The sequence below is a fragment of the Micropterus salmoides genome, unplaced genomic scaffold (assembly GCF_014851395.1).
Source record: "Micropterus salmoides isolate LMB-PRFRI ecotype aquatic unplaced genomic scaffold, ASM1485139v1 Ms_hic_scaffold_322, whole genome shotgun sequence".
Lineage (NCBI taxonomy): Eukaryota > Metazoa > Chordata > Actinopteri > Centrarchiformes > Centrarchidae > Micropterus > Micropterus salmoides.
Window position 1 is genome coordinate 1,423 of NW_024042507.1, and position 27,777 is coordinate 29,199.

Sequence of the window (27,777 nt, forward strand, 5' to 3'; positions counted from 1 at the left end):
TCTCTCTGTCTGTTTCCCTCCCAGGTACACTCACCCTTGTCCTCCGTTCAGTCGGCTGGGCTCATCCACCGGCCCTCTCCTCCTCAGACTACCCCCACAGCGTCCTCCCTGTTCTCCCACCGCTCCTCGCTTCCTCGGCCCCAGTGTTCCCCGGCTCCCTGGCCCCCAGTCTTCGTGGTTCCCCGTGCCTGTGTTTCCCCGACATCCACCTCTCCCTCCACTCCAGTCCCTCTACCCCTTTATCCCTCAATAAACCTCCTTCCCTCAGATTGCTGCTTTTGGGTCCTCTCTGTCCCCACACCACACAACCTCATAACACCATAGATATGGACTGGCAGGTTTCTCCACAGGTTAGGGGCAGCTGCACTAAAGGCTCAATCTCCTCTGGTTTTAAGTCTGCTTCTGGGTCCATCCAGGAGGAGGAGATTGGTGGATCTCAACACTCTAGCTGGAGTATGAACATGAAGAAGTTCTGTTAAGTACAATGGAGCCAATCCATTAAGGCATTTAAAAGTAAAAAGTAAGATTTTAAAATCAATCCTGTAATGAACAGGAAGCCAGTGGAAGGAGCGCAACACAGGTGTGATGTGGTCCCTAACTATACTAACTGTAGGCGCTGAATAGATGACTTGTCTAAGCCCACATATAAGGAGTTGCAATAGTCAAAGCGGGAAGTTATAAAAGCATTTATCCCCCTCTCAAAATCTTTAGGAGGGAGATAGGCTTTTACCTTGGCTATACTGTAGTTCTCAACTGGAAAAAGCAGGATCTAACAGTGGCGGATATCTGTTTATCAAATTTAAATGCACTGTCCAATACAACACCAAGACTCCTCACAGTTGAGCGGTTATTTGAACTCAAAGGGCCGAGAGAATCTACATCAAGCAGTTCAGGGTGTCCAAACACTATGATCTCTGTCTTTTTTCTGTTTAGGTTGAGGAAGTTTAGGTTCATCCACGTTTTGATGTCCTTCATACAGTCAAGCAGGAGGTGCAGTGAGCCCTTAGTTTTTACATTCAGGAGCAAATCAATTTGAATATCATCTGCAAAACAGTGGAAAGAGACCTCATACCCCTCAAAAATGGAGGCCAGCAGCAGCATATACAAAGAAAAGATGATGGGGCCTAAGACAGAACCTTGAAGCACACCACAAGTAAATGGGGCCATCTCAGAGGAATAATCACTGAGGTGGACAGAGAAACTCCTATCTGTTAGATAGGACTGAAGTAATAACTTTTTATTCCCACACAATTTTCCAGCCGTGACAAGAGGATTGAGTGGTCTAAGATTGACTGGCTAAGCACTAGAGACTCCTGAGTCAGCAGTTAAAATCAAGTCAGTAAAAACTCTTAAAAGGGCCGTTTCAGTGCTTTGACGAGGTTTGAAGCCGGACTGGAACTTTTCATAAACATTATTATCAATTAAAAATGTGTGCAGCTGGGTAAAAACTACTTTCTCCAGGACTTTAGATAAGAAAGACAGTTTAGAGATGGGCCTGAAGTTAGAAAGAACAGAGGGGTCAAGATTTTCCTTTTTAGCAGGAGCTGTACAACAGCATGTTTAAAGACGGAAGGAAGATAACCAGAGATAAGACAGGTATTTATCACGTCATGACAAAATACATGGTCCAACGGTATCAAAGACTTCTCTAATCAGACGAAAGGGAATGCTGTCTGAGTGACAACTTGTGGGCTGCAGATGATGGACCACCTCAGATAGGGAGGATTGATATGGGCTCAAACTGATCTAGAACCGCAAGGCAAATAGGAGGAATAGAGGGATCATGGTCAGAGGACGTGGTTACAGAAGATCAAAGAGCAAAAAGAATTTTAGGAAAGAGTCACATAGGTGTTAATAATATATAGGTGTAATAGGAGCAGAGCTTCGGAGATTTGTAATGGTGTTAAATATATTAAAAAGAACCTGAGGCCTGTGACAGTTGTTAGAGACCAGCTTAGAAATAAAATCAGATTTTGCAGATTTTACAGCTCTCAGATAGTCAGATAGATATTGCTGTAGGATTTCATATGACACTCTGAGTTTATCTTTCTTCCACCTTCTCTCAGCTTGCCGACATGCACGTCTGATCGCATGGGTGGTGTCATTTAACCAGGGCTCTGAAAGTGCTTTAGTGTGTTTCATCCTCAAAGGAGCTACAGAGTCCAAGATGTTTGTGCAGGTTGAATTAAAAAGAGTAATAAGTTCACCAGTACCAGTAGCATCACCTCCATCCAAGTTATAGAGCACAGAGTCTTTGAAAGCAGCAGAGAACTGTTCCGGGGTTTGACTGTGACCACAGAAAATGGGATTGTAATCATAAATAAAACAGGTAAGTGATCTGAAATACATACGTTACAGATTTCATTTACATGAACACAAGCCATGAGATAGCACAAGGTCTAATGTGTGTTCCTTTTCATGTGTTGCGCCGGACATCGATTGAGTGAGATTAAAAGAGTTAAGAAGATTTAAGAAGTCTTTAACCATAGGTTTGCTTTCACAGCATACATGTAAATTAAAGTCACCATAAATTATAAAATGGTCGTAGTTTAACCTGATACCTGCGATAAAATCAGCAAACACTTGCATAAAATCCGTCTTGAATTTTAGTGGAAGATACACAACTGCACACAGCGTCGGAGATGAGGCGTTTAATTCAAACAGCTGCAGCTCAAAGCTAGAATAGGTGACAGATGCAGACAGCCAACACTGGAAGGTGGATTTAAACACAGTGGCAAGCCCCCCACCTTTGACAGTGGTCCAAGGAGAGCTAAATGTACAGTTTGAGGGAGAAGCTCAGAAAAGGAAGCAGACTTGACTCACCAACAAGAACTGGGCCATACAAAGAGTTAAATCCAAACTGTCTGGTTTTGAAGCACGTTGCAGTGTGCGCAAATTAGCCGTTATTCACACCACGTTTCCTCACCCAGAACCCCGTGTGTCAGGCCGTGAGGAAGGTGGAACAGCGTCGGAGGAACAGCACCCGAACATGACCCTGTCACCAAGTTGGCAAGAAGGAAGCCCACAATAGCAGTCGGGCTGGGGAAGACAGGTCGAATCCATCGCAGGCACGCAACCTCCGAACACCGGCAGCCACAGACAGCAGGATGACAGCAGCCCCCACCACAGAGTAGACAAGGATGAGGCACATCTGAGGACCTCAGGTAAGCCCTGAGGCGAACAAGCACGCCGACACACTTTCCATGTCTCCTGTGGTGCTTTTTCCAGGGAAGAAAACACGGGACACATGGGTAGTCTGGGATGTTGGACAACCATGGGGGCAGGCCTCCAGCCTGTTCTCCCAAACCATCTCTAGACAGCCCCAAAGCCTCACAGGACGCTCGGTTGTTAAACAAAGTTTTTCGATCATAAACGAGAAGGCTAGTTACATCCCGGCAGATAAAACACAGAAATAAAGCAGCAGCAAAAAATAGGCAGATGCTACATACAACATAGTGATGTTTTTATAGTTCTGGTGAGACCAAAGATGATTTTCCAGCCTTCGCTGGACAATAAAGTGGTGTTCTATTCTATTCTACTATAAGGATGAAAAATGTATAACTTATAGGTAAAACAATTGATAATAACAATTGATAATAATAAAAAATGAACAAACACAGGAAGGATTCAAATGACAAAAAGGATCAAAATAAAAAAACAGTAGGACAGATTATCCAATCCTTTTGAGATTACAAAACTGAATAAACCAAATGTCATTAACAGAACAGATAGTTGTTGTTAAGTAGTTGGTTCAGTGCTGAACTATTGTATGTGTTGGAGTCTTCATTAGTGCACACTGTACCTGGCTAGATCGACATAATTCTCCCTGCAGTATCTCTGAGCTTCAGTCCAATTCAAAGGTTTATTGATCTTTACAAAGGGTGATGTGCCATTTACTGAACCTGGAAATATATTGATGAAGAGAAGTTAACAATGTGCTATGCTGAAGATCTATTTAACCTTTTGTTAATTCTTACGCTATAAGAAAACTCACCATTGTAGCAAACAAAAAAGAATTTGTTGGTGCAATTAAGGTCCACCCATGTTCCAAAGGCATTTAAGTTATAGTAATAGTTTTGAAGCACCACACAGAGCTGTACTCCGTAAGGATTGAAGGGATGTCCAGGAGCCCAGTTTCTAAACTCTGTCTCTCCTTCACCATAGAAGCTGCTGTCACTCAAGGACCATCTCCAGCTGTGATCATAGAGGCCTATCCAAGCCTTGCCTGTTCACACAGATATTAATTATATCTAAGACCTTAAACTAAAATAGTTGCTGAATTTACGTTATATGTAAACAACTTCAATGAATATTTTATATTTTACGTAATCATAAATAAGCAAATATGTGTTTTTTTCCTGTCTGTTGTGTATGTATATGATTATACATCAGTATATATAAAGTGTGTTTATGTTCTGTATGTGTCCAATATTTTGAACTTGCCTGTGTAGCTTGGTGTGGTCCTGAGTACAGCCCTGACATCAGTTGTGTTTTCTATGGTGGCCAGGTCAGTGTAGACCTGTCTACAGAAGCTCTGAGCTTCAGTCCAGTTCAGTGGCGTACTCACAAAGTAGTACTGACGAGTAGAGGCAACATTGACCAGTGCTGCAAAGCAAAATCAGTTTTTAATTACTTATCTTTTTATAAAGCATGAAGAGGCACTATTCATCAAGTGGGTTCAGCTGTACTGTAGGGTTTTAAAATACATTTACATTACAATAAATCTCTGATGAGATTTTTGAATGCTAGTAGCATACACTGTATCATGACTACAGAGCATGGAATCAGTGAATGCTCCATTGAAACTAAACCAAACAGTTGTGCTGGATTTAATGTCTAGTTCCAGACAAGCTGCAGTTGCAAGATATATCATAACTGAAAATATAATGAAACATACTTTTTTAATTTATACCAAAAAGAAAAGAAATAAAAATAATGACAAGGAATGAAGGAAAGGTAACATGTTAACATTGTCCTTTTAAAAGTGCTCAGAAAAAAAACAAAGACAACATAAAGTTACAGTTTTTCTCCATTGCTTAAACACTAAAAGCAGGCTTTTGAATAAAAATTTCAAAACCATAATTTTTCAAAAAGCACACCCATTTCCCTAAACTCTACACACAAATACATTCATTTCTCATTGCCTACACCATGTGGTCACTGAGAAAACGCTAACTAATTCAATATTGTTCACTCAATCAGCACAGGTTGAACTCAATTAGCACACAGCTACCAAGGTGGAAACACAAACAGTCAAAATTGATAACACACCAATCAGAAGCTTCAATTGACAGATAAAAGGGCCGGAGTCAGTTCGTTCAGGTTTGGAAAAATAGATCCAGAGAAATCTGAAGGAAGAGGTGTAGGACACCAGAGTGGAGGAGTAGATGAGATAGGAGGAAGATGAGGAGGTGGAGGATGAGTAGGGGGTAGGAAGAGGGAGTAAAAGTAGGGAGGAGAAGGAGGTGGAGGAGGTAGAGGGAAGAGGAGTAGGTGGAGAACAAGAATCTCTAGTCTGTCCCAGACCAAAGATAGGACGTTGTGTCAGAATAATTAGTTTTTAGTGTGTTGTACTGTACAGTACACTAATGAATGAGAAATGTGTGCAAATGTTTACATTTGTTATTTATTTTGTTGTTTTCATTATGTGAAAAGGTGTTTGAGCCACAAGCAACATTACTTACAACCAGATTTTGTATTATTGTTTTGAATTTATCTCACCAGTGTGTAAGATTGTGTTGTGTGTGTGTTTCTGAGGGCTTGTGTGTCATGTCTGAGGGCAAAGTTTGGTTTTTCAGCAAGACTGAATGGTTTTGAGTGGAGAGCCTCATTTTGACCTGAAAATAGGATGTTTGGGGAACTGTGTGAGACGTTGTGGATTTGTGTTTAGAGTTTCAAGAAAAAGAGAAATACTGTAACTTAGTTTTTTTTCAATTGCTAACAAGTGTTTCCCTAAACTTATGATACTTTATCAAAAGTCTTAACACAGCAACACATCTCCTCACACAATTAGCCAAATAGTACATTTTCTGCTCAAAACCACATTTTGTTCTTTCAACACCAACTCTGCATTTCAAAATGCAAAAGAAAATGTTCTCTACATACACAAACTCACAGAAAACCTGACTCAAAATCAACTTATTCTGTCAAAACACTAGCACAACATTTTCTTTCCAAGAGGAACAGATCAATCATAGCACAACCACTTACAAACAGTTTATGGCATTACAAAGCTGCATTACTTTTCATGTTTCAGATCTACCTGTACACAGTAGACAATTTGAAAAAAGGTCATCAAACTATGTAAAAGTGAATCAGTCATACTTTATAGAATGTACAGTAGAATAAACATGCAATTCACAGAATTACAGAAGTAAAAACTTTATTAACAATTTGTAATTGCAGCCAGTGATCAACAAATGACCCAACCTATGTGGCTTTTGGTTCAAAATGTGTTAAAATACTTTCAAATACGTTTACATTCCTTCTCGGCCACTGTGCTACAAACAAACACTGTCTGGCTCTGCCATCCCTACACACAAAGCAATCTCAGTCCAGGCTGTTCTACCACATGCCATCAGATAAGGGGTGTCCTCCTTTAACTTCAAGAAGCTCTTGAAAACTCAACTCTTCTGAGAACACCTCCTCTTATAACATCAGTAACCACTAACCTCTACATGCACTTCCTGTGCTGTTCTTCTATCTCCTTACAATTCCCCTGTATTGATTTCAATATTTGTTAACTCTTACTTATTTCCCTTGGTATTTACCCTATTGATGCTGTACATGCTAATAGCTCTTAGTAGTATTTATTGTCACTTGTGGATCTCTTAATGTATTGATGCTTTATTGATGCTTGTCTGTTGTTCCTCAAGTCACTTTGGATAAAAGTGTCAGCAAAATGAGTAAATGTAAATACACAATTACATTGAAACAAAAAAGTACTGTCCTGTTCTAATCCATATGATCTTAAGCATTTGGCCACATGTTCTCATCCACATCACATCGTCATCTCTAGCTCTGCACCTGGATAGAAACACTACTCCTCCCTGGCCCCTAACTATTCTTCTCCCTTGTTCGTACATTATTCTTTCTTTCTCTCTGTTGTTCTGTGTTTGGTTGTGGTTGATCTATTTTACCCAAATTACAATACAACAGCTATTTCACAATGTTTCAATGATATGTTTATTCAGAAATGCTTAGCAGCTGTTTCAATCACAAATCCATTGTTTTGGTATTGGGTAAGCTAGTAAGTAAAGAAAAACTTAGCAGACTGATATTGGGCTAACTGAGTTTAGAGTTTTGAAAATGTGACTACAGATTGGACAAAATGATGTTAGCGAGTGGGGAAAAAAACTGTAATTACATGAAGGATTAATGAGAAAAAATTGAAATGTTATAAAGGAAAAAACTATTATTATTACTACTATTAACAATCCAGAAGCTTCCCAAGTTGCAAGATGAAAATGCTATTCCCGGTTAAATACACATTAATGAAGTCAAACATCTTACCAGTAACTGCAGTAACGCTCACTCCACTGCTTCTGGCGTTCTTATACACAGAGAAGAGAATGAATGTGTATGTAGTTGCAGCAGTGAGAGATGAGACTGTGTAAGTTACTGGTCCATCTCCATCTGGTGCAGTGATGTCGATCTCTGCACTATTAAACTGGAGAATAAAGCTGATGTTGTTGTTCACTTTATTCCACTGCAGAGTGATACTGGTCTCATCTTGTGCTGTTGATATGAAGTTTTCTGCGTTTGGAGGAGCTGAGACAAAAAGAGCAGTGAAACACTGTCAGTAAAAGTGAAAATGTTCCCTCTGACATTTAAAGATGGTTCATTTTGTATCCCCACATAAACACAAACTAATGCTGTCTGTCAGGAACAGAGCAAGTGAAACAATTCTTTGTATTATTAAGAATGTTTTTTTTCTGGATCCAGATGTCACATTCTGTAGTCATATCCATCACACTTTATATCACAACCGAGATGGACTCCATGATAAATGAAGACTCGCGACATAACAAATGTTCTAAAACATTAATTATTCTTAACGCAAAAATTATCTTACAGTGTTGGCCAAAACAATGCTGAGTTTGTTTACTATACAAAAAAGTGTATCTAGTTAAGTAGCACATACTATCATACCCAGTAACTGAAAAGCAAATGATGGTTAGCTAAGCAGATACAGAGCATAGAAATAAAGTGACATATATTACCGGTAACTGCAGTAATGTTTACTCCACTGCTTCTGACGTTCTCAAACACAGAGAAGAGAGTGAATGTGTATTCAGTTGCAGCAGTGAGAGATGAGACTGTGTGAGTTACTCGTCTAATTCCATCTGGTACAAAAATGTTGATCTCTGCATCATTAAACTGGAGAATAAAGCTGATGCTGTTGTTCAGTTTATTCCACTGCAGAGTGATACTGGTGACATCTTGTCCTATTGATCTGAAGTCTTCTGTTTTTGGAGGAGCTGAGACAGAAGAAGAGATGTGATGTGAGAAATTGTTCATGCTCCTTTAAACACAATACCCAGTCTTTAAACTACATTCACAAAACCCCTGACTCTTCTGGCAAAATCAAACACTTGCCTCAAAACCACGTGATCTGTGCTCAAATCAAACAATGATTTCAGAACATAAACACAACCAGTCAATAGGTAAAATAATAATAATATAAAAATAATCTTTATTTGTAGAGCACTTTTCAAAAACAAGTTACAAAGTGCTTTAACAAGTGTAAAGACAATAATACACAAAAGACAATAATACAAAAACAATACAAGACTAAAATACACGTTTAAGATAAATATAAAACTAGTAAAATAGAATAAAATAAAAGGGATAAAATAAAGTCAAATAAGATCGGGAAAGCGTCTCCTATAAAAGTATTTTTTAAGAAGGGACTTAAAAGGAGTTACTAACGCATTATCTAAAGATATAGTTTCCCTGGATGGCATCGCCCTGGCCTCCAGCACCACTGTGAGGAATCTTGGAGTTATCTTTGATCAGGACATGTCGTTTAAGTCTCACATTAAGCAAATTTCAAGGACCGCCTTTTTTCACCTACGTAATATTGCGAAAATCAGGAACATCCTGTCTAAAAATGATGCAGAAAAACTAGTCCATGCATTTGTTACTTCTAGGCTGGATTACTGCAATTCCTTATTATCAGGCTGCTTGAAAAAGTCCATTAATACTCTTCAGCTGATCCAGAATGCTGCAGCACGTGTTCTGACAGGAACCAGGAAAAGAGATCATATTTCTCCTGTCTTAGCTTCTCTGCATTGGCTTCCTGTAAAATCCAGAATATATTTTAAAATCATTCTTCTTACCTACAAAGCTCTTAATGGTCAGGCACCATCTTATCTTAAAGAGCTCATAGTACCTTACTACCCCACCAGAGCACTGCGCTCCCAGAATGCAGGGTTACTTGTGGTTCCTAGAGTCTCCAAAAGTAGACTAGGAGCCAGAGCGTTCAGCTATCAAGCTCCTCTCCTGTGGAACCAGGTTCCAGTTTGGGTTCAGGAGGCAGACACCATCTCCACATTTAAGAGTAGGCTTAAGACTTTCCTCTTTGATAAAGCTTATAGTTAGGGCTGGCTCAGGTAGTCCTGAACCATCCCTTAGTTATGCTGCTATAGGCCTAGACTGCTGGGGGATTTCCTATGATGCACTGAGCTCCTCTCTCCTCTACTTTCTCTCCCTCTGTATTCAACCTCATCCCATTATTGCATGTTACTAACACAACTTCTCCCCTTTCTGGTAGACTTGTGCTTTCTCGTCCCTCTCCTCTCTCCTCCTATCACTTCCTGCAGGTTTTCTGGCTCTGGTTCTCTGCTCGACACCCTCTGCTAGTCTTATTGTTATTATTGTTATTATAATCATTAACATTACGATTGTTACCATTAACACTACTATAAATATCTGTACCATTTTTTTATTTAGTCTATAGCAACATCACCTTTGCTGTCTGTACCTCTGTGTGTGTATATTGTGTAGGCTGCCTCCCTCCCCTCTCTCTCTCCATCCATCCCTCTCTTTTTCTCTCTGTTCCTCTCCTGCTCTCTCTCTCCCTCCCTCTCTCTCTCTCTCTTCACCCCAACCGGTCGAGGCAGATGGCCGCCCACCCTGAGCCATGGTTCTGCTCGAGGTTTCTGCCTCTTAAAAGGAAGTTTTTCCTTGCCTCTGTCGCATAGTGCTTGCTCTTGGTGGGAACTGTTGGGCTTCTGTAAATACCATCATAGAGTACGGTCTAGACCTGCTCTTTTATGAAAAGCGCTGTGAGATAACTGTTGTTGTGATTTGGCGCTATATAAATAAAATTAAATTGAATTGAATTGAAATTGAATTGAAAAGAGTTCACTGACTCAGCCGAGCTGATTTCCTCGGGCAGGCTGTTCCAGAGCCTCGGGGCCCTGACAGCAAACGCTCTGTCCCCTTTAGTTTTCAGTCGAGACTCTGGAACAGACAACAGAGGTGTGTATGGGACTAAAAGTTCAGAAGTATAACAAGGCGAGAGGCCATGAAGAGCTTTAAAAGTAATCAATAGAATTTTAAAGTCAATTCTAAAACATACTGGGAGCCAGTGTAATGAAGCTAAAACAGGAGTAATGTGGTCATATTTCTTTGTTCTGGTTAAAAGCCTGGCAGCTGAGTTCTGGACAGTCTGGAGTCGATCAATAGATTTTTGGGTTAAACAGGTGAAAAGGCTGTTGCAATAATCCAGGCGTGATGAGATGAAGGCGTGTAAAATGGTCTCAGTGTCCTTAAAAGTTAACATAGATCAAATTTTTGCTATATTTCTAAGTTGATAAAAACATGATTGAACAAGCTTTGTGGTGTGCTGCTCGACATTTAAATTACTATCAAACCAAACACCAAGGTTCTTTGCCACAGGCTTAATGTGATTTACTAGGGAACTAGCAGATGGCAGTATTTGTTTTGCCATCTGCTGGGACCCAATGACCAGGATTTCTGTTTTGTCTGAGTTCAGCTGGAGGAAATTATTTGACATCCATTTTTTAACTTCACAAAGGCAGTTGTTAAGTGAACTCAGCATTCCAGGGTCTGTGGATCTAACGGGCAAGTATATTTGTGTGTCATCAGCATAAATATGAAAAGAAATTCCATGTTTATGGATAATATGTCCAAGGGGATGCAGATGCAAGGAAAACAAAATGGGTCCTAAGACCGACCCCTGAGGCACACCATATTTAACTGGACAGAACGAAGAGACATAGTTATTTACAGACACACAAAACTTTCCTATTCTATATTCATATCTCCTCCGTATACACAGAATCATAATTAAAACCATTCAGCAGCCAACAACATTCCTCAAAATACAAAGCTGCCGGCCTTCTCCACGAAGGATTCTACAAGGACCTATTTCAGTACCATGTGGAAAACGCGCGGCCCTCACCCACCATCTTACAATGTTTCAAATGTCAGCATCAGCAATAACACTGTTGTTTGCTTGAGCACAAAACCTGCAACAAAGACAAATGCAAAGCCAAATGAGCCAACTGTGCAGGCGAACACTCTGCCACTTCCAAGACTTGTCCAGTCTATCTGTACATACATGACTTCCTCTGCCAAAGTAACTACCTCCAGGAAAACCACCAATCCCACCTTCCATCTTGTCCATCTGCGAGGGGACCTCAAAAAACTGGCCATGGTCGACATAAAAATATATGAAGTCATCAAAAGTTTCAGAAAACACACACATTACAGTTCATGTACATTATCCTCCCACCACCAAGAACGCCACACCTGTTTCCATAATCTTCACCATGACACTTACACCTTATATATAAGAGGTAATAAAGAAGAGCTAATCCAAATGTTAAAAAACAGGAACATCTCTGTAGCTTCCACACACGAAACACTTTTAAATACAGTAACAAATCACGGATCAATATTCCTGGATACAATATCATCAGAAAAGAGTGCCAGACAGGACAGGAAGAGGAATAATGTTCTTTCTGATTAAGATGACTGACTATAATGAAATAGATTATGGACTTATATTACAAGACCTCAATGGTTCATCAATTAATATGTTGCAAAAAAATGAAAACCCACCTACATCACTCCATGACAGTCATCAGCATCTACTGTACTGTCCCCCTGGAATAAAACCCTCTGCAAACCTGCTACCAAGCTACCATACCATACCGTCATCATGGGAGATTTCAATGCAAAACATGTTGACTTCTATTGTAAAAAAAAACAAACACAAGAGGCACACAAACTGGAAATACAGACATACTGGACCGCATTATATGCTCCTCTGACCTGGCTTCTAAACTCCACAAGTTCACTACAACATGACCTTGACAAAACACATCAATAACCTGGAACAAAAAGCAAACAACAGATTGAACCACTCTGTCAAAACCATGTATTAACTTTTCTCTATTCTTTTATCTCTTTTTATTATTCTTATATAACTTGCATTGTTTAGTCCATATTTATATATTTCTAGATTTATTGATTTCAACTGTATGTTTGTCTACATGTAGCACCTTATCACCAAAGCATAGCATACATTTGTGACCAATTTACAGTTTAAATCAAGTCTGTAGCTGAAAGTATGCTGAGCTGGTAAGCTTTCAAAGTGGAGTAGGTATGAGGAGGATTTTGATAGTCTCTCCATTCACTTAGAATGGGAAAATTTCCTGGAATAATAACCCTAACCTGGAATGTTTTGAAAAGTATTCAAGGTATCAATAACAAAAGAAATAGCATCTGATTCCTCATTGAGACGGACAACTTGGAGTTTGAACAGAGTTTCTATGTCAAAAGCTGTGGGACAAATTACGGTCCAAAAAAATGTGATGGAAGAAAAATACGAAATAAAGATAAGCAACTAGAAAAGCAATTTCTGAAGAAATTGCAGTATGAATGGTGAATGGCTTACGCTAAACTGAATTGCTGGCTTGAATAAAGTTGAATAGTACAAATGTATGAAAGAAGTGGAATGTTTTTAGGAATGATGAAGGGCTTGCGCTACACTGCGTTGCTGGCTTTAATGTGCAGAAAGTAGCTGAAGGACTATGAAATCTTGGAAACGTGGGGAATGTTCTAAAGAATATGAATAAGATTTTAAAGTTGAATAAACTTCAAATTGTACTGATAAATGTAGAACAGTTGTAGTTTTTAGCTGAAAGACAGAAAGAAGTTGAAGAAATGTGAGAAAGCCCCCAGTGTTGTGAAGATATGACCTGAGATCTTTAGAAAGGAGTATGAGTTGTAAAAGAGGAAAACACAGCTGGAAGGTTTTAATACCGCTTATCTGTCTTTACATTCTGAGTGATATTGAAACATTTTAACCGTAGACTGTATATATTTTAAGAGCTGTGTGGATTGCTGGTGTGTGTGTCGCATTGACCATTACCTCGCGGCCATTATGTATGGCCTTGCTATCTCTAGGTACTATCTGCAATGGAAAACGGAGCAGGGCCGAGTAGAGTCGAGTCTATCATTTGCGCTATGGAAGCATTTTTTGGCAAGGCAGCATAGATCGTCAGAACACCTGCAACAGTTCAATGTTCAGTCCTGACAGTAACCCCTAAAATCCACTGACTCCGTCTACGGTGCGTTACGGCTGCGTCGCAAAGCTAATCGTGGCCATTATAGTCAATGCTGGTGAGTCCACCAGCTGCGGCCGCAGCACATCTCAGAAGCGGCCCAGATGCGGCTCTCCGCTCCACTCCGCAGAGAATAGGTAGCAGGTCTATTTTTGCCGCTAGCCGCTTCAAGCAGCACAGAGCAAATCGAAACAGGCAGGAAGTCAGGCACAGTACGGCATAGAGGATCCGGTCAGTTTTCAAAATGAAATACACCGTGGAGACTCACGATCGTAAAACAACAATAAACACGGTTAAAACGGAGACAAGAGGAAATCATTTAACTACGTAGCCTACTTAATCAGTAGAAGGACAAAATGCAAACACTGGTTACCAGATCAACAAAATCTAAACATATCAGCAAAGTCAGGCAGGCAAAACGCTCTGATTCTGAAATGCTCCCTGTGGGAAATGCAGCCTGAAGTTGACGGAACAAAACGGGGTCACACAGAGCTGTGAAGAAGGTAGCAGAAACATGAAAATTACAAATTAATAACAAGTCAATAACGTGGGGCAGGCTGCACGCTCCGCTGCTGAAAGCTTCAGAGATGCTTCCAGTGGATTTTGACGCCGGGCTGAGGACGCATCAAAAACGTGGCGCAGCCGTAACGTGCCATAGACGGATTCAGTGGATTGCCGGCGTAAGATGTGGAACAATGATGTGTGGTTGTGGACTTGAGTAACTTATACCATATGCTAGGTTACTGTCTCAGTCTGAAGCGGCTTTGATTTGGATCACACTACCTTGTTTCTTACGACCCGCCCTTCTCTGCTTCTGATTGGCGAGTAGTCCTTACCTGGGAACTGCGCATGTGCAAGTAAGATGCATCACTCTGTAGCTGAGCGGAGTGGAGCGTACAACACATAGGGTGAAAAGAGGAGCTGCAGTATGAGCAATGTGCAGTATGAGGAAAAAAAGAAAATTAAACCATGTAAACCTGTTTTGGTACAACCCCTAATAAAGATTTTGAACCTGAAAATGAGCATAATACCACCTCTTTAAATGAAAGCCATATCTTTAGGACTGCTAACTGTCAAATACTGTGCTGCTTACAACATGATCACTAGATTTATCTGCTGTATATAACCTTCTGAACAGCATTCTTGTTTCTGCTTTAACAGACTGATTTTAAATTTTACAATATATATTTGCTAATATATAAATAAACTGCTTTAATGCAACAATAAATCTCTAAACAGTATGTGAGTAGAAATAAGATGCATTACTTGTTGAGTAACAGATGAACGGGAAAGAGAGGGAGCAGTTCTGATCTGACCACAGTCCTGAGTCAATGAACACTGCGGTGACACACTGCCCTGCACTTTCTGGTGTCCCACTTGCCCAGTTTCGTACTAGAGAGGTGCTCCCATCAGACCACAGTTGTTGCCAACGCAGACCAATCCACACAAAGTCCCCAGCTGCCAGGTTTGTGATGATATAATTTTCTTCCGGATTACGTATACTGCGAGAGAAACAGTAGCATATACATGAATGTTGAGTTGGGTATATCTGAAGAGGTAAAAAGTAACAGACAAAAAAATCCGACACTGGAGTGCATCGTTAGTAGGGGTGTAACGGTACATGTATTCGTACCTGACCGTTTTGGTACGGGACTTTCAGAACGGTGCACATATGAAAATATGACATAAAATTAATATAAATTTTAAAATGGTTGACTTCCTGTTGGGTTTACAGCATCGCTCCAAGAGGCTTTTTGGTACGTCTGGATGTGATACATGCGCCACAGAAATTTCATGTAATTTTCATGCCACACAAATTTACATCTAGGGGGCTGCTTCCTTAAGGATATTTCCTGTTGCCAGCAGGTGGTGCTATGGCTATGGGTGAATGATGGCTTGTACATGTGTTCAGGGCGGGTCTGTTATCAAATGTGTACAATTTGCTACAGATGTGATCATGTACAGTCAAGTTACAACAACTTTGTGTGTCATGGCGAAGAGTATAACTTTGCAGCCACGCCGTTAACTGCAAACTCAAACAAGTTTTACAACATGGCTAACATGGCTATCAATGTGTTATGGGTTTTCTGGGAGAGTTTTGAAGTTGATATGTCCAACCTGCTAGGAGCAGTACATTACAGCATAAAAAAATTACTTCTGGTAAGATGGCGAACAGTGCACACAAGAATTTTTTAGCTCTGTCCGTTTTGGTCCCAAAATTTAACTGAAAAACTGCCATTGACTAAAACATATGCTCACTACACCTCACCAACAGTGTTAAAACGCAAGGTAGGGCAAATAAACCAATAAAAGGTCAACAACAAGGATTTCCCTCCCCTCAAGAATGCTAGCCCAAATGCTAACACGAGTAACAAGTTATCTTTTCACAGCTACGTTGCCAGCACTGCTAACCCTATGGATACATCAAAGCCAAGCACAGCTAGCTCCGGCGGCATAAGATGCTAACTGAATGTTACTCCAACTAAACTCCCACCAACTACGAAGCATTTTACCAAGTCCACGTCGCTGTAATACGCACTGTATCAATTTAATCACTCTATTGAAGTTGGTTAAAATGCCACGCACACGTTCAACTGATATCACATGCTGTTGTTGTTATTAATACTCACTGTGAAGCTAGCTCTAAACATTCCCAGGTACAAAAATTGCACACAGGAGAATAAGTCAAAATAATTAAATTTGTTTGTTTATGGACAGTTGTTCACCTTCTCGTCCTCCAATTGGCAGTATCAATGATGCATTTCAGGGACCTGCGTGAATTTTTTTTTTCTGCAACTCTTACAGAATCTAAATAAGAACGCTCGTTGCTAGTGTTAAAACCTTCCTCTCTTACTGGCGCTTTTTTTATTTATTCATCTTTTTTAAACTTACTTTATATTTTACTTTACACTTCCTTGATGCCCTTAAAACAATCTTAAACTATTAACTATTAACTAGGGGCCTACGAAACAACTTGAAACGAAAAGCTATGTTTCTCTCCTGTAAAAACAAAAGTCCACAATGTATACTCATCCAAGAAACTCACTCAAATAACTGATGAAAAATTCTGGTCAACTCAATGGGTAGATAAGATCTCACATGGCACATCGAGATCTGCAGGAGTTGCAATCCTATTTAATAACTGTCTGGGGAAGTGCTAATAAAATCTAGTAATGATGGCCACTTGGTGTGTTACTTCTGTAGGACTCTACCCTACTTCTGGAAAATATTTATGGCTAGTGCAAGACACAAGCGGGAAGCTTCTGGTCCACAATATGAAGCAGATGCGGAAGTCCCTGAAACCTGCATTCTATTTAAAATCCAGCGTCTTCTGGTTGCAAAAAGACGTCCGGCTCCATTGGAAACAATGGTAAAATGACCCTACTCAGCTGAATCATTACCTCAGTAAACACTTTCAGAGTTTATGGTCTCAGTCGCTAGTTTCAAGTCTTCTTCAATACAAAATTATGTTAAGTAAGTTAAGTAAATTAGGGTCCCATTTATTTTGAAATAGACCATAAAGCAGAGAATGTTTTAGGGTGGGATTAGAGGCCAAAATTCCTTGGAGGAGTTTGTTAAAGTACAAAGTGTGTAAATCGCCAAAAATGACCATTAAAATCCAAAATGGCTGACTTCCTGTTAGGTTTAGGCAATGGCATCAATGGCAACATACCAAAGAAATTTCCTACACGTAGGTGAAAACTTAGTCTGCTCTACACTGTAGGGGGTGCTAGCGAGCCATTTTGCAACGCCCATGCGCAAATCCCATAAAATAGGAAATTTTTTGCCACTCCTGAATTTTGTGCAAAGTCTGGTGAGTTCTTGAGTATGTTTAGGCCCCCAAAATTGAGGTTACTTTGCAGAAAAATAAATAAATAAAACCTTCAGTAGAGCGGGCCCTCGCGCGTTGCATATTCTGGAGCTCTGCCAGTACGGCTGTGAATTCGCTACGCGCTTCGAACGCTGCATGAAGCACACTTCCTATGTGCCCTTTGTGGCGCTACATAGTACTTGGCACTATGACTATAAATTAATATTGGTGTGTAGATGTGTTCAGGGTGTCACAGTTATCAAGCACGTAAAGTTTTGTGTAGATGTGAGCATGTACACTGAAGTTACAATAACTTCCTGTGCCATGGTCAGTTACTATTACTTTTTGTTGTTGGGCAGAAAATTAGTACTAAGACTTCTCTCTGTGTACACACATCCTATACAACTACAATTTTGGCTGGATTATGTGTGTCCCCCTCCAAAATTTTTCTTGAGAAATTTTATGTTTATTGCCCCCCTACTGTTAGATGACATTTACGCCCATGATAGATAATTCCTTCACTTTCAATAGGGACCTCACACAGTTACTTGGGCCCTAATTAACAAAAACAGGAAGGGAAGGATTTAAATGACAAAAAGGATCAAATAAAACAGGACAGATTTTCCCATCCATTTGGGATTCAATCAACTCACAATAAAATCAAAAAAACAAATCAACTGAACACATGTACTGTACTATTGTATGTGTTGGAGTCTTCATCAGTGCACACTGTACCTGGCTAGATCGACATAATTCTTCCTGCAGTATCTCTGAGCTTCAGTCCACTTCAAAGGTGTTTTGACTTTTACAAAGGATGGTATGCCATTTACTGTGCCTGGAAATATATTGATGAAGAGGTTATTGAAAATGTGTGATGCAGATCTATTCAGTCCTTTGTTAATTCTTTACCTTATAAAAAAACTCACCGTTGTAGCACACAAAGAAAAGCCGGCTTTTGCAATAACCGTCCATCCACTTTCCAATGTTATCATTAACTTCATAGAAACTTGAATGATGAGTGCTTTGAAGCATCACACAGTCCTCTTGACTGTAATATGTGGGATGTCCAGGATACCAGTTTCTGAACTCTGTCTCTCCTTCACCATAGTAGCTGCTGTCACTCAGGGACCATCTCCAGCTGTGTTCATAGAGGCCTATCCAAGCCTTGCCTGTTCAAACAGATGTTCATTATTTAAGACATTGAATTAATTGCTGAATTGACCTTAACATCCCTTAAATAATGTGTCTTATTTAACTGGGACAGTGCATATTAATCAACACCGTAGTTAGGCTTCAATGTAAATGTACCGGGAGTTAGCTAAATAAAAACTTTTCATCCAGTCCCTGAGCAGGTTATAACTAATTAATATCCAACATCATCAATACATCAGTACAATGCTTCAACAAGTACTGCAAGAAATAATACATTAAAATTATGAAGCATAACTACACTACAAAAGTCATAAAAGTATGTATAAAAAACAAACAATTTAGTTCCAAATATCATATAGTGCCTAAACAAGGTAATACATAGATACATGACAAATGCAACAGAAGATGTTAAGATTATGTAAATTCTTGAAGACATATGCTTGGATTGCTAGAGGCTGCAAGTCTGTTGTGCCTTAAGCTATGTCTTAAGTTTATGTTTTATATTAAGTTAAATAGTTGTTGCATTCTCTCAATTCAACAGGTAAACTATTCAAGTAACGGGTAGAACTAATTGAGAATGCCGTTTGTCCAAATTTACTACATCTGTAGTGCACAATACAGTCCCCTCTACTAACTGCCGTTGTTATCCTACCTCTGCTATCCTTCTGCTTTATGAAGTGGTTAAGTTTGGGAGGTGCTAGCCCATGTAACACCTTAAAAATAAGTGAAGCATCTGCAAATTTATTTAAACTAAACTGAATAGATTTATATTACTCATATTTTTTTTATATGACAGTGATGATAGCTATTGACCTTTCTATCAAGAAATATTAATTTTCTGTTTGTATAGGGACTCAACTGCTTTCAGAGTTGTAGTGTTTCTTTGAGACCAGCTTGTTAAGCAATACATGGGAAAAGATCATAGGTTGGCTGCCTCTGTTGTTAGAACTGTGTCGCCAGCAAACATTTGTATGTTGACAGAGAGACAGGCTAAGGGTAGGTCATTTATATACAATGCCTATAAAAAGTATTCACCCCCTTGGATGTTTCTCCATTTTGTTTCTTTTATACATGAAATCATGGTCAATATAATTTGGCTTATTTGACAAGAATTTTCAAAAAAGCCCTCTTTAATATCAAAGTGAAAACGGATTTTGAAAACTAATTAATTAAAAATATATAAGGTGAAGAAGATGACTGCATAAATATTCACCCCCTTTATATTGACTGACCTAATGCAACAGAAGTCCAGCTTGTTGATGGCAGCAGTGTCACAATTAGTTAAATGGAGATCACCTAAGTTCAGCTGAGTGCCCAGTGATTGTGGTATAAAAAACAATTGTGTGTGGGAGGTCCAGTCTCTGGTTTATCAGTATTCCTACTACAATTACAACATGAAGAAAAAAGAACACTCCAAGCAACTTAGAATCAGGAGATGGCTACAAAAAGATTTCCAACTCTCTAGACTTCGCACAGAGTTGAGTTAAATCCATAATTCAGAAATGAATAGGGCATGGCACTTGTTTAAATCTGCCTAAAGCTGGCGGACCTCACAAACTGAGTGACCGGGCAAGAAGAGGACTGGTGAGGGAGGGCACCATGACAAAATTAATTAAAAGCTTCAGTGGCTCAGATGGGAGAGACTGTACATACATACAGTGTTGCCAGGATTCTTCAACAGTCGAGGCTGTATGGGAGAGTGGCAAAGAGAAAGCCACTGTTGAAAAAAGCTCATATGAAATCTCACCTGGAATTCGCCCCAAGGCATGTGCTAGACTCCAAGGTCAATTGGAAGAGGTTCTTTGGTCTGATGAGACAAAAATTTTGCTTTTTGGCCATTAAACTAGATGCTATGCTTCGCAACAGCAGGCCCTGGAAGGCTTGTAAAGGTATAAGGGTCCAAATATTGGAAAATCCTGGAGGATAATCTGACTCAGTCTGCAAGTGAATTACAACTTCGGAGAAGATTTATTTCCCAGCAAGACAACGACCCCAAGCATATAGCAAATGCTTCAGAGAAATGGTTCAAAGACAACAAGGTGAATGTTCTGGAGTGGCAAAACTAAAAAGCCCAGATCTCATTCCAATCGAGAATTTGTGGCTGGACCTGAAAAGAGCTGTTCACGCTCGATCCCTGAGCAACCTGACAGAGCTGTTTTGCAAGGAAGAATGGAGAAAAATTGCAGTGTCCAGATGTGCCAGCCTGATTGAAACATGTCCACACAGACTCAGTGCTGTAATTGCAGCAAAAGGTGCATCTACTAAATACTGACCTGAAGGGGGTGAATATTTATATGCACTTTTCTTCTTTACCATATATATTTTAATTAATTGACATTAGTTTGTAAAAATCCATTTTCACTTTGATATTAAAGAGGGGGAAAAAAGGCACTAAACTTGGCACTAAAACGCTAAATTATATTGACCATGGTTTCATGTATAAAAGAAAAAAAAGGGTGAAACATCCAAGGGAATGAATACTTTTTATAGGCACTGTACAAGATAAACAAAATTGGGCCCAGCATTGACCATTGGGGAACACCAATATTACAATTTAGGTGTAACAGGGTTATCTTTAGGACTCTGTTTCTCTGTCCCTTGCACCAGACTTCTGGTTACAGAATATGGAAGAGTAATATCCTACTCAGGGATACAGGTACAGGTAATCTAGTTTTGCGGGAATGCACTGCCATGCGAATTCCCTCTTGTTGATGTCCTGATAATTATTTAGTAAACAGTAATAGATTCTGGAAACTCACAAACAGCAAGGATCAGTCTCTCTCTTTCAATGATTTGTGCTCCACGTTGCGGACAAAAAGTTAAACTTTGGCAGCTGGTGGGTGTGTGCGTGAGGTGAGCACAACTGTGAAAATTTCAGGGGAACGCAACCGCTTGTCGCTACACCTTTTGCTCAACCACTTCACCTGCAGGGAAACTTTCTACTGAACAAAGACTGTTTCAGCTGCTCCTTGATTAAAGAAAAATGTTTCTACTCATATATGTTCCGAAAAAAAAAAAAGAAAACTGGACTCCGGTGGTAAAAAATAAAGAGTAATGGCCTGGCAGTGGAAAATAGCTTTGGTTTAATATTTGATTTTATAAAATTAATGTTTAAGTTGAGTTTACAAGAAATATTTTATTGCTACTGTGTAAAGGGAATACTGCTGGTAAAAAGCATCTTATTTGTTTAAAGTGTTTGCAAACCACATGTTATTGCACTTTTGTGTATATAGCAGTACATTTAAATTAAAGGTGCAAAATACACTATTTTAGAATTTATTATTCAATTTTGGGCTAGGGTAACGTGTAATATTACTGTCTTCTGTGCAATTATACTGTAGTTTATTCAGTTATCATAATGTTATACGAACCGTGAGTCTGCACGGTGTGTATTGTTGATCCACTCATAGTAGCTGTGACCATTACAGTGAAATGTAGAGTGGTTTTTGTGGCGCTAAGTGGGTCTGTATGTTGCCCAGTTCTTATGGTGTTTTTGTTTGTTTTAGTCGTTTGTTAATAAAGTGTTAAAATTTGAGTTTCCAGCCTCTGGTCCAAGGTCAATCTGGTTAATTCTGGACGTATACTGAATCTACTGAGACTGAAGTGGGAAGAAATACTTATTACCCATACCAAAACCCTCATACTACATAGGTATGTAGCCTGAGCATTGCAAATATGTACACTTTGCTTCCTGTTGCTTAGGTATGAGGTCATCCATTTAATTGCATCTTTGGAAAAATTTAAAAAGGATAGCTTTGAGAGGAGTACCTCATGGTTTACTTGTCAAACTCTTCATGGTTTACTTCCCAAAACTCCTCCTATTTCACCACCTTCATCTAATTTTGATTTTATATTTTCAATAAAATAACAGTTGGCTGTTTTGGTAGAGTGACTGAAACGGAATCCAAATTTCATTGGTTGCAAAAGAAAGTAATTTGTGCTCAGATGAGTAGTCAGCTGCTTTGAAAGATGGGTCTTTCGTCAAACTTTGATACCATGGGAAAAATACTGATGGGTCTTTAATTTCCCACTGTTGTTCAGTCACCTGCCTTAAAAATGTGTGTCACAACAGCTGTCTTCCAGTTGCTTGGAAAAATACCATGCATAATTGATAAATTAATCACACGAGCAATTGGACAGACTAGGACATCCTTGTTTGATTTAAAAAAATGTGGTATCCAATCCATACGCATCCTTTGCTTTTGAGTCTCTTAAGGAGCTTATAACGTTTTTAATCTCTGATTCAGTTATTTCTGTTATTCTAAAAATTGGCTTGGCATCATTGATTGGGATACAATCTGTAGTTCTAGGAGAGAAGCTCTGGGCCAACTCCTCAACTGAATTTATAAAAGAAATAATCATAGTACTTGCTATCAAGTCATCATAATGTGTGTTAAAATTCCATAAGTTCAGGTTCCTTTGTTCTCTGATCTTTATTACTTCTAGTTAGTCTACTGACATTTTTACAGACAGATTTCCCATTTCCCCTGGCATCATTAATAACGCTAATAAAAAATCTCAACTTTAGCCTTCTTTATATTCCTCACTACCTTAGTTCGAAGTGATGTAAAGATAAGCCTATCATTACTTTTACCTGATTTAAGTGCTCTTTTCAATGCCAGGTCTTGTTCTTTCATTTGTTGTCGAATAGTTTCATTAAGCCATGTTAAAGTATTTTTATGTATAAGTTTGTGTTGCACCTTCCTTGCGAAGGAGGACATTACTTTGTTTAAAGTTCTGTATAGTTCTGCTGTTCTCAACTTCTTCACTGGATAAAATGTGAGACCAGTCAGTTTGTATTATGATCAGACAAGCCAGTTAACAAGTTAAAGGACTTTGTTATTCTTTCAGGTCTGTTTGTGAACATCAGATCAATTTGTGTTGGGGATTAACTGGTTACTCCATTTGGTCCTTGCACCAATTGAGTAAGACTAAACTGGCCTGTTATCTCCTTAAGTTTTTTCTATCTGATTTATTATCCAAATTTATGTTTAAATCACCCATTAATATAATATTTTTTAACCGTCACATTCTTTAAGTATTCTGTATAGCTGCTCATAAAACAAGCTTTTAGATGATGGTAGTCAATACAGACAGACAACAGTAAAATACATTTCTGGAGACATTGAAATATTCAATCCAATACATTCCATGTCGGTTACATGTGACCACTCAATGAGACCGCATATAATTGTCTCTTTAACATAGATTAATAATCCTCCACCTTTACCCTTGTCTCGGTCCCTCCTGAACATGTTGTACCCAGGGACATTAAAAATACCCAGAGGAGAGAATTTAATTAGACAAATACAGACAAAATACAGATTACAGTCATACAATAAATGTTCCAGTTGATTACTCTTTGAAACAATACTATGGATGTATTTCAGTGAGGGCCTTTGTTGTTCTTTTACATTCCACATTATCATATTTTATAATTTTATATATATATATATATATATATATATATATATATATATATATATATATATATATACACACACCGTATATGTTATGTTTATGTTATGTACAGTATGTTATTCCAGTTTCAGAACTTGCCTAGGTAGTTTAGTTTGGTGTTGCTCACAGCATAGTAGTCAGTTGTGGTTTCTATGGTGGCCAGGTCAGTGTAGACCTCTCTGCAGAAGCTTTGAGCTTCAGTCCAGTTCAGTGGCGTACTCTCAAAGTAGTACTGACGATTTCCTAAAACAAAGCACATTCAATTTTTATTAATTACTTATAAAGCATGCAGACTCTTTAAAAGTGAACATAAAAAGGCACTGTGTTTCAGGTGGGTTCAGCTATATTGTGGAGTTGCATTTTCCTTGATGATGAGATTTTTTTTTGTATCATGACTAAACAATGAATGCTCCACTGAAACTGAACCAAACAGCCTTGCTGGATTTTTTGTCTAATGCCTTAACACTGTTACCACTGATAATAAAAAAGAACCAGTTCTAACCAGTACTTTTTTTTGTCATTTTAAGCATTTTCTATATTGTAAGTTGTACTGTTTGTTGCAGTTTGTTGCCAAAATACTAGTCAGAGATGTTTTAGAAAGATGGTTTTTGTTAACATGGAAAGACAAATATTTTAAGATGAATTGGTAATTCATAATGAGACAAACAAATTTCAGTTGCATGATATATCAAAAAATAAAAAATAAAATGAAATATGCATTTAAAAAAAAAAAGAAAACAAGTAATAAGTTAAAGTAATAAGTTAAAGCTGTAAGCAGCGTTGGGCAAGCCCTCTGGTGTGAGGCAGCCACGTTTTGTCAGAAACACCTTACTTCTTTTACCAGTGGGTGATGCTATGACTTTGAGTGAATATTTTCATGTAGATGTGTTCAGGATGGGACTGTTATCGACCATGTAAAGTTTGGTACAGATCAGAGCTTGCACATTAAAGTTATTATAAATTTACTGTTTTATGCTGAACTGTTGATCCTTGACACCACACCACGGACATGCCCATCGACAAAAACAGCACAACTTTTCATCGTCAATGCCTTTAGAAGGCACAGTCTAAAATTTAAGTCCATCTGATTAATTCCCTTGACACTTCCTGTTGCCAGCAGGAGGCGCTATGACATTGTGTGTTTGTTGGCATATGGATGTGTTCCGGGCGGGACTCTTGTCCAACATGTGCAGTTTGGTGCAGATCTGAGCATGCACACTGAAGTTATAGCAACTTCCTGTTTCACGGCGAATCAGCGATTTCGGACGCCATGCCACGGACACGCCCATTGACAAAAACTTGCAGATAGCACAACTTTTCATCGTCAATGCCTTTATAAGGCACAGCAGAAATTTGAAGTCGATCGGACTAATGCCTAGGAGGAGTTCGTTAAAGTACGGAGTGTGTAAATCATCCAAAAATGACCATAAAATTCAAAATGGCAAAGAGGCTTTTGGTACGTCTGGACACGATACACATGCCACAGAAATTTCATACATGTAGGTGAAACGTGCCAAGGGGGCTGCTTCTTTGAAGGTGCTTGCCAGGAGGTGGCGCTATGAGTATGGGACTTCGCTATGATGTTAAACTCACAAATTTAACATCATAGCTTCATCAATGTGTTATGGGTTTTCTGGGACAGTTTTGAAGTTGATACATCCAACCTGGTAGGAGTAGTACATTACAGCATAAAACGTGTCAGCAGGTGGCGCTATGACTTTGAGTGAATATTGGCATATGGACACGTTCAGGGCGGAACTATTGTTATACTTATCAAATTTGGTGCAGATCCAAAGCTGCAAGATGAAAATGTTATTCCTGGTTAAATACATATTAATGAAGTCAAACATCTTACCAGTAACTGCAGTAACGCTCACTCCACTGCTTCTGACGTTCTCAAACACAGAGAGGAGAGTGAATGTGTATTCAGTTGCAGCAGTGAGAGATGAGACTGTGTAAGTTACTGGTCCATCTCCATCTGGTGCAGTGATGCTGATCTCTGCATCATTAAACTGGAGAATAAAGCTGACGCTGTTGTTCACTTTGTTCCACTGCAGAGTGATACTGGTGACATCTTGTGCTGTTGATTTAAAGTTTACTACGTTTGGAGGAGCTGAGACAGACAAACAAAACATTGAAAAAAATTTTATTTAGTGTAATAAATATTAAGTAATGTCAGTTAAAGGTGGTTCTTTTTTTTACCCTAAAGTTAATAAAAACTAATGTTGTCTGTCAGGGAAAGAGCAAGTGAAACAATTCTTCAATTTACTAACAGATGTACTCCATGATAAATTAAAAATCACAATGTACCAAAATTTAAAAAAAACATTTTCATAAAATTAAAAGGATTTTACAGTGCTGGACAAAGCAATGCTGAGTTAAATTAACATGCAAAAAAATGCATGTTGTTGAGTAGCACATTACTTTAATGAATATTATACCCAGTAGATACGTCTTAGTTTTACACTGGTGCTCTGAAAAGCAGATGATGGCTCGCTAAGCAGATACAGAGCATAGAAATAAAGTGACATATATTACCGGTAACTGCAGTAATGTTTACTCCGCTGCTTCTGACGTTCTCAAACACAGAGAAGAGAGTGAATGTGTATTCAGTTGCAGCAGTGAGAGATGAGACTCTGTAAGTTACTGGTCCATCTCCATCTGGTGCAGTGATGTTGATCTCTGCATCATTAAACTGGAGAATAAAGCTGAAGTTGTTGTTCACTTTATTCCACTGCAGAGTGATACTGGTCTCATTTTGTCCTATTGATCTGAAGTCTTCTGTTTTTGGAGGAGCTGAGACAGAAGAAGAGAAGTGAATTAATTTATCAACAAAAACATTGCGTGAAAAATTATTTATCCTCCAGCTTGCTTTTAAGGTTGATCCATTTTGTATCCCATTGTTAATAAAACCTGATGGGCTATGTGAAATAAAATTATTTAATACTGAAGTTTGTGTTAGCAAAAATTATGTCACATTTTACATCTAACCACATCACAGTGTGTTTCACAAGACATTGGTAATGAACAATAAATTAAGAATTCATCAGTTTAAACAGCATTATACTGATGAGAAACATTTTTGTAAGCTATAGATGACAATGTTTATGGTATTTGTTGTTTTTGTTGTCGCAAAACGTTTATTTTATTTGCAGATTTCTGTATTGATAGTTTTCATTTTATTTTATTTTGGAGGTCCTGTGTCTACTGAGCACACATTTATAGAATGCAAACATTCACCTTACAGACAAGAAATGCCATTTCTTTAGTAATGTAAGTTTTACGTACTGTGCTGCTTACAACATGATCACTAGATTTCCACAGGTTTATCTGCTGTATATAACTTTCTGAACAGCATTTAGCAGAAGAACATTAAAAATACAGAACATTCATGTTTCTGCCTTAACAGACTTTCCTATGTACACAAGTCTAGAATGAGTGTACTTCTGATCTTAAAGGTACAATATATAATTGCTAATAATTAACTCGACTGCCTTAATGCCACAATGAATCTCTATACAGTATGTGAGTAGAAATAACATTACTTGTTGAGTAACAGATGAACGGGAAAGTGAGGGAGCAGCTATCATCTGACCACAGTCCTGAGTTACTGAACGATGTGGTGACACACTGCTCTGCGCTGTCTGGTTGCCCACCGGCCCAGTTCTGAAACAGCGAGTTGCTCCCATCAGACCACAGCTGTTCCCAGTGCAAACCGATCCATACAGAGTCCCCAGCTGCCAGGTTGTGATG

At 38.8% G+C, this 27,777-nt stretch overlaps 1 protein-coding gene across 1 annotated transcript; it reads right to left on the bottom strand.

The window, feature by feature from the left end:
- Window positions 1-212: 212 nt before the first annotated feature.
- LOC119884152 (macrophage mannose receptor 1-like) lies at window positions 213-27,777 on the bottom strand (the record flags this gene model as incomplete). The annotated part of the gene is made up of 13 exons (XM_038694615.1): window positions 213-448; window positions 3,803-3,902; window positions 3,995-4,225; window positions 4,444-4,605; window positions 7,513-7,770; window positions 8,223-8,480; window positions 14,868-15,103; window positions 18,148-18,247; window positions 18,339-18,581; window positions 24,124-24,267; window positions 25,880-26,137; window positions 26,563-26,820; window positions 27,570-27,777. Coding segments are annotated over 13 exons (2,460 nt in total), but the record flags the coding sequence as incomplete, so codon positions are not given.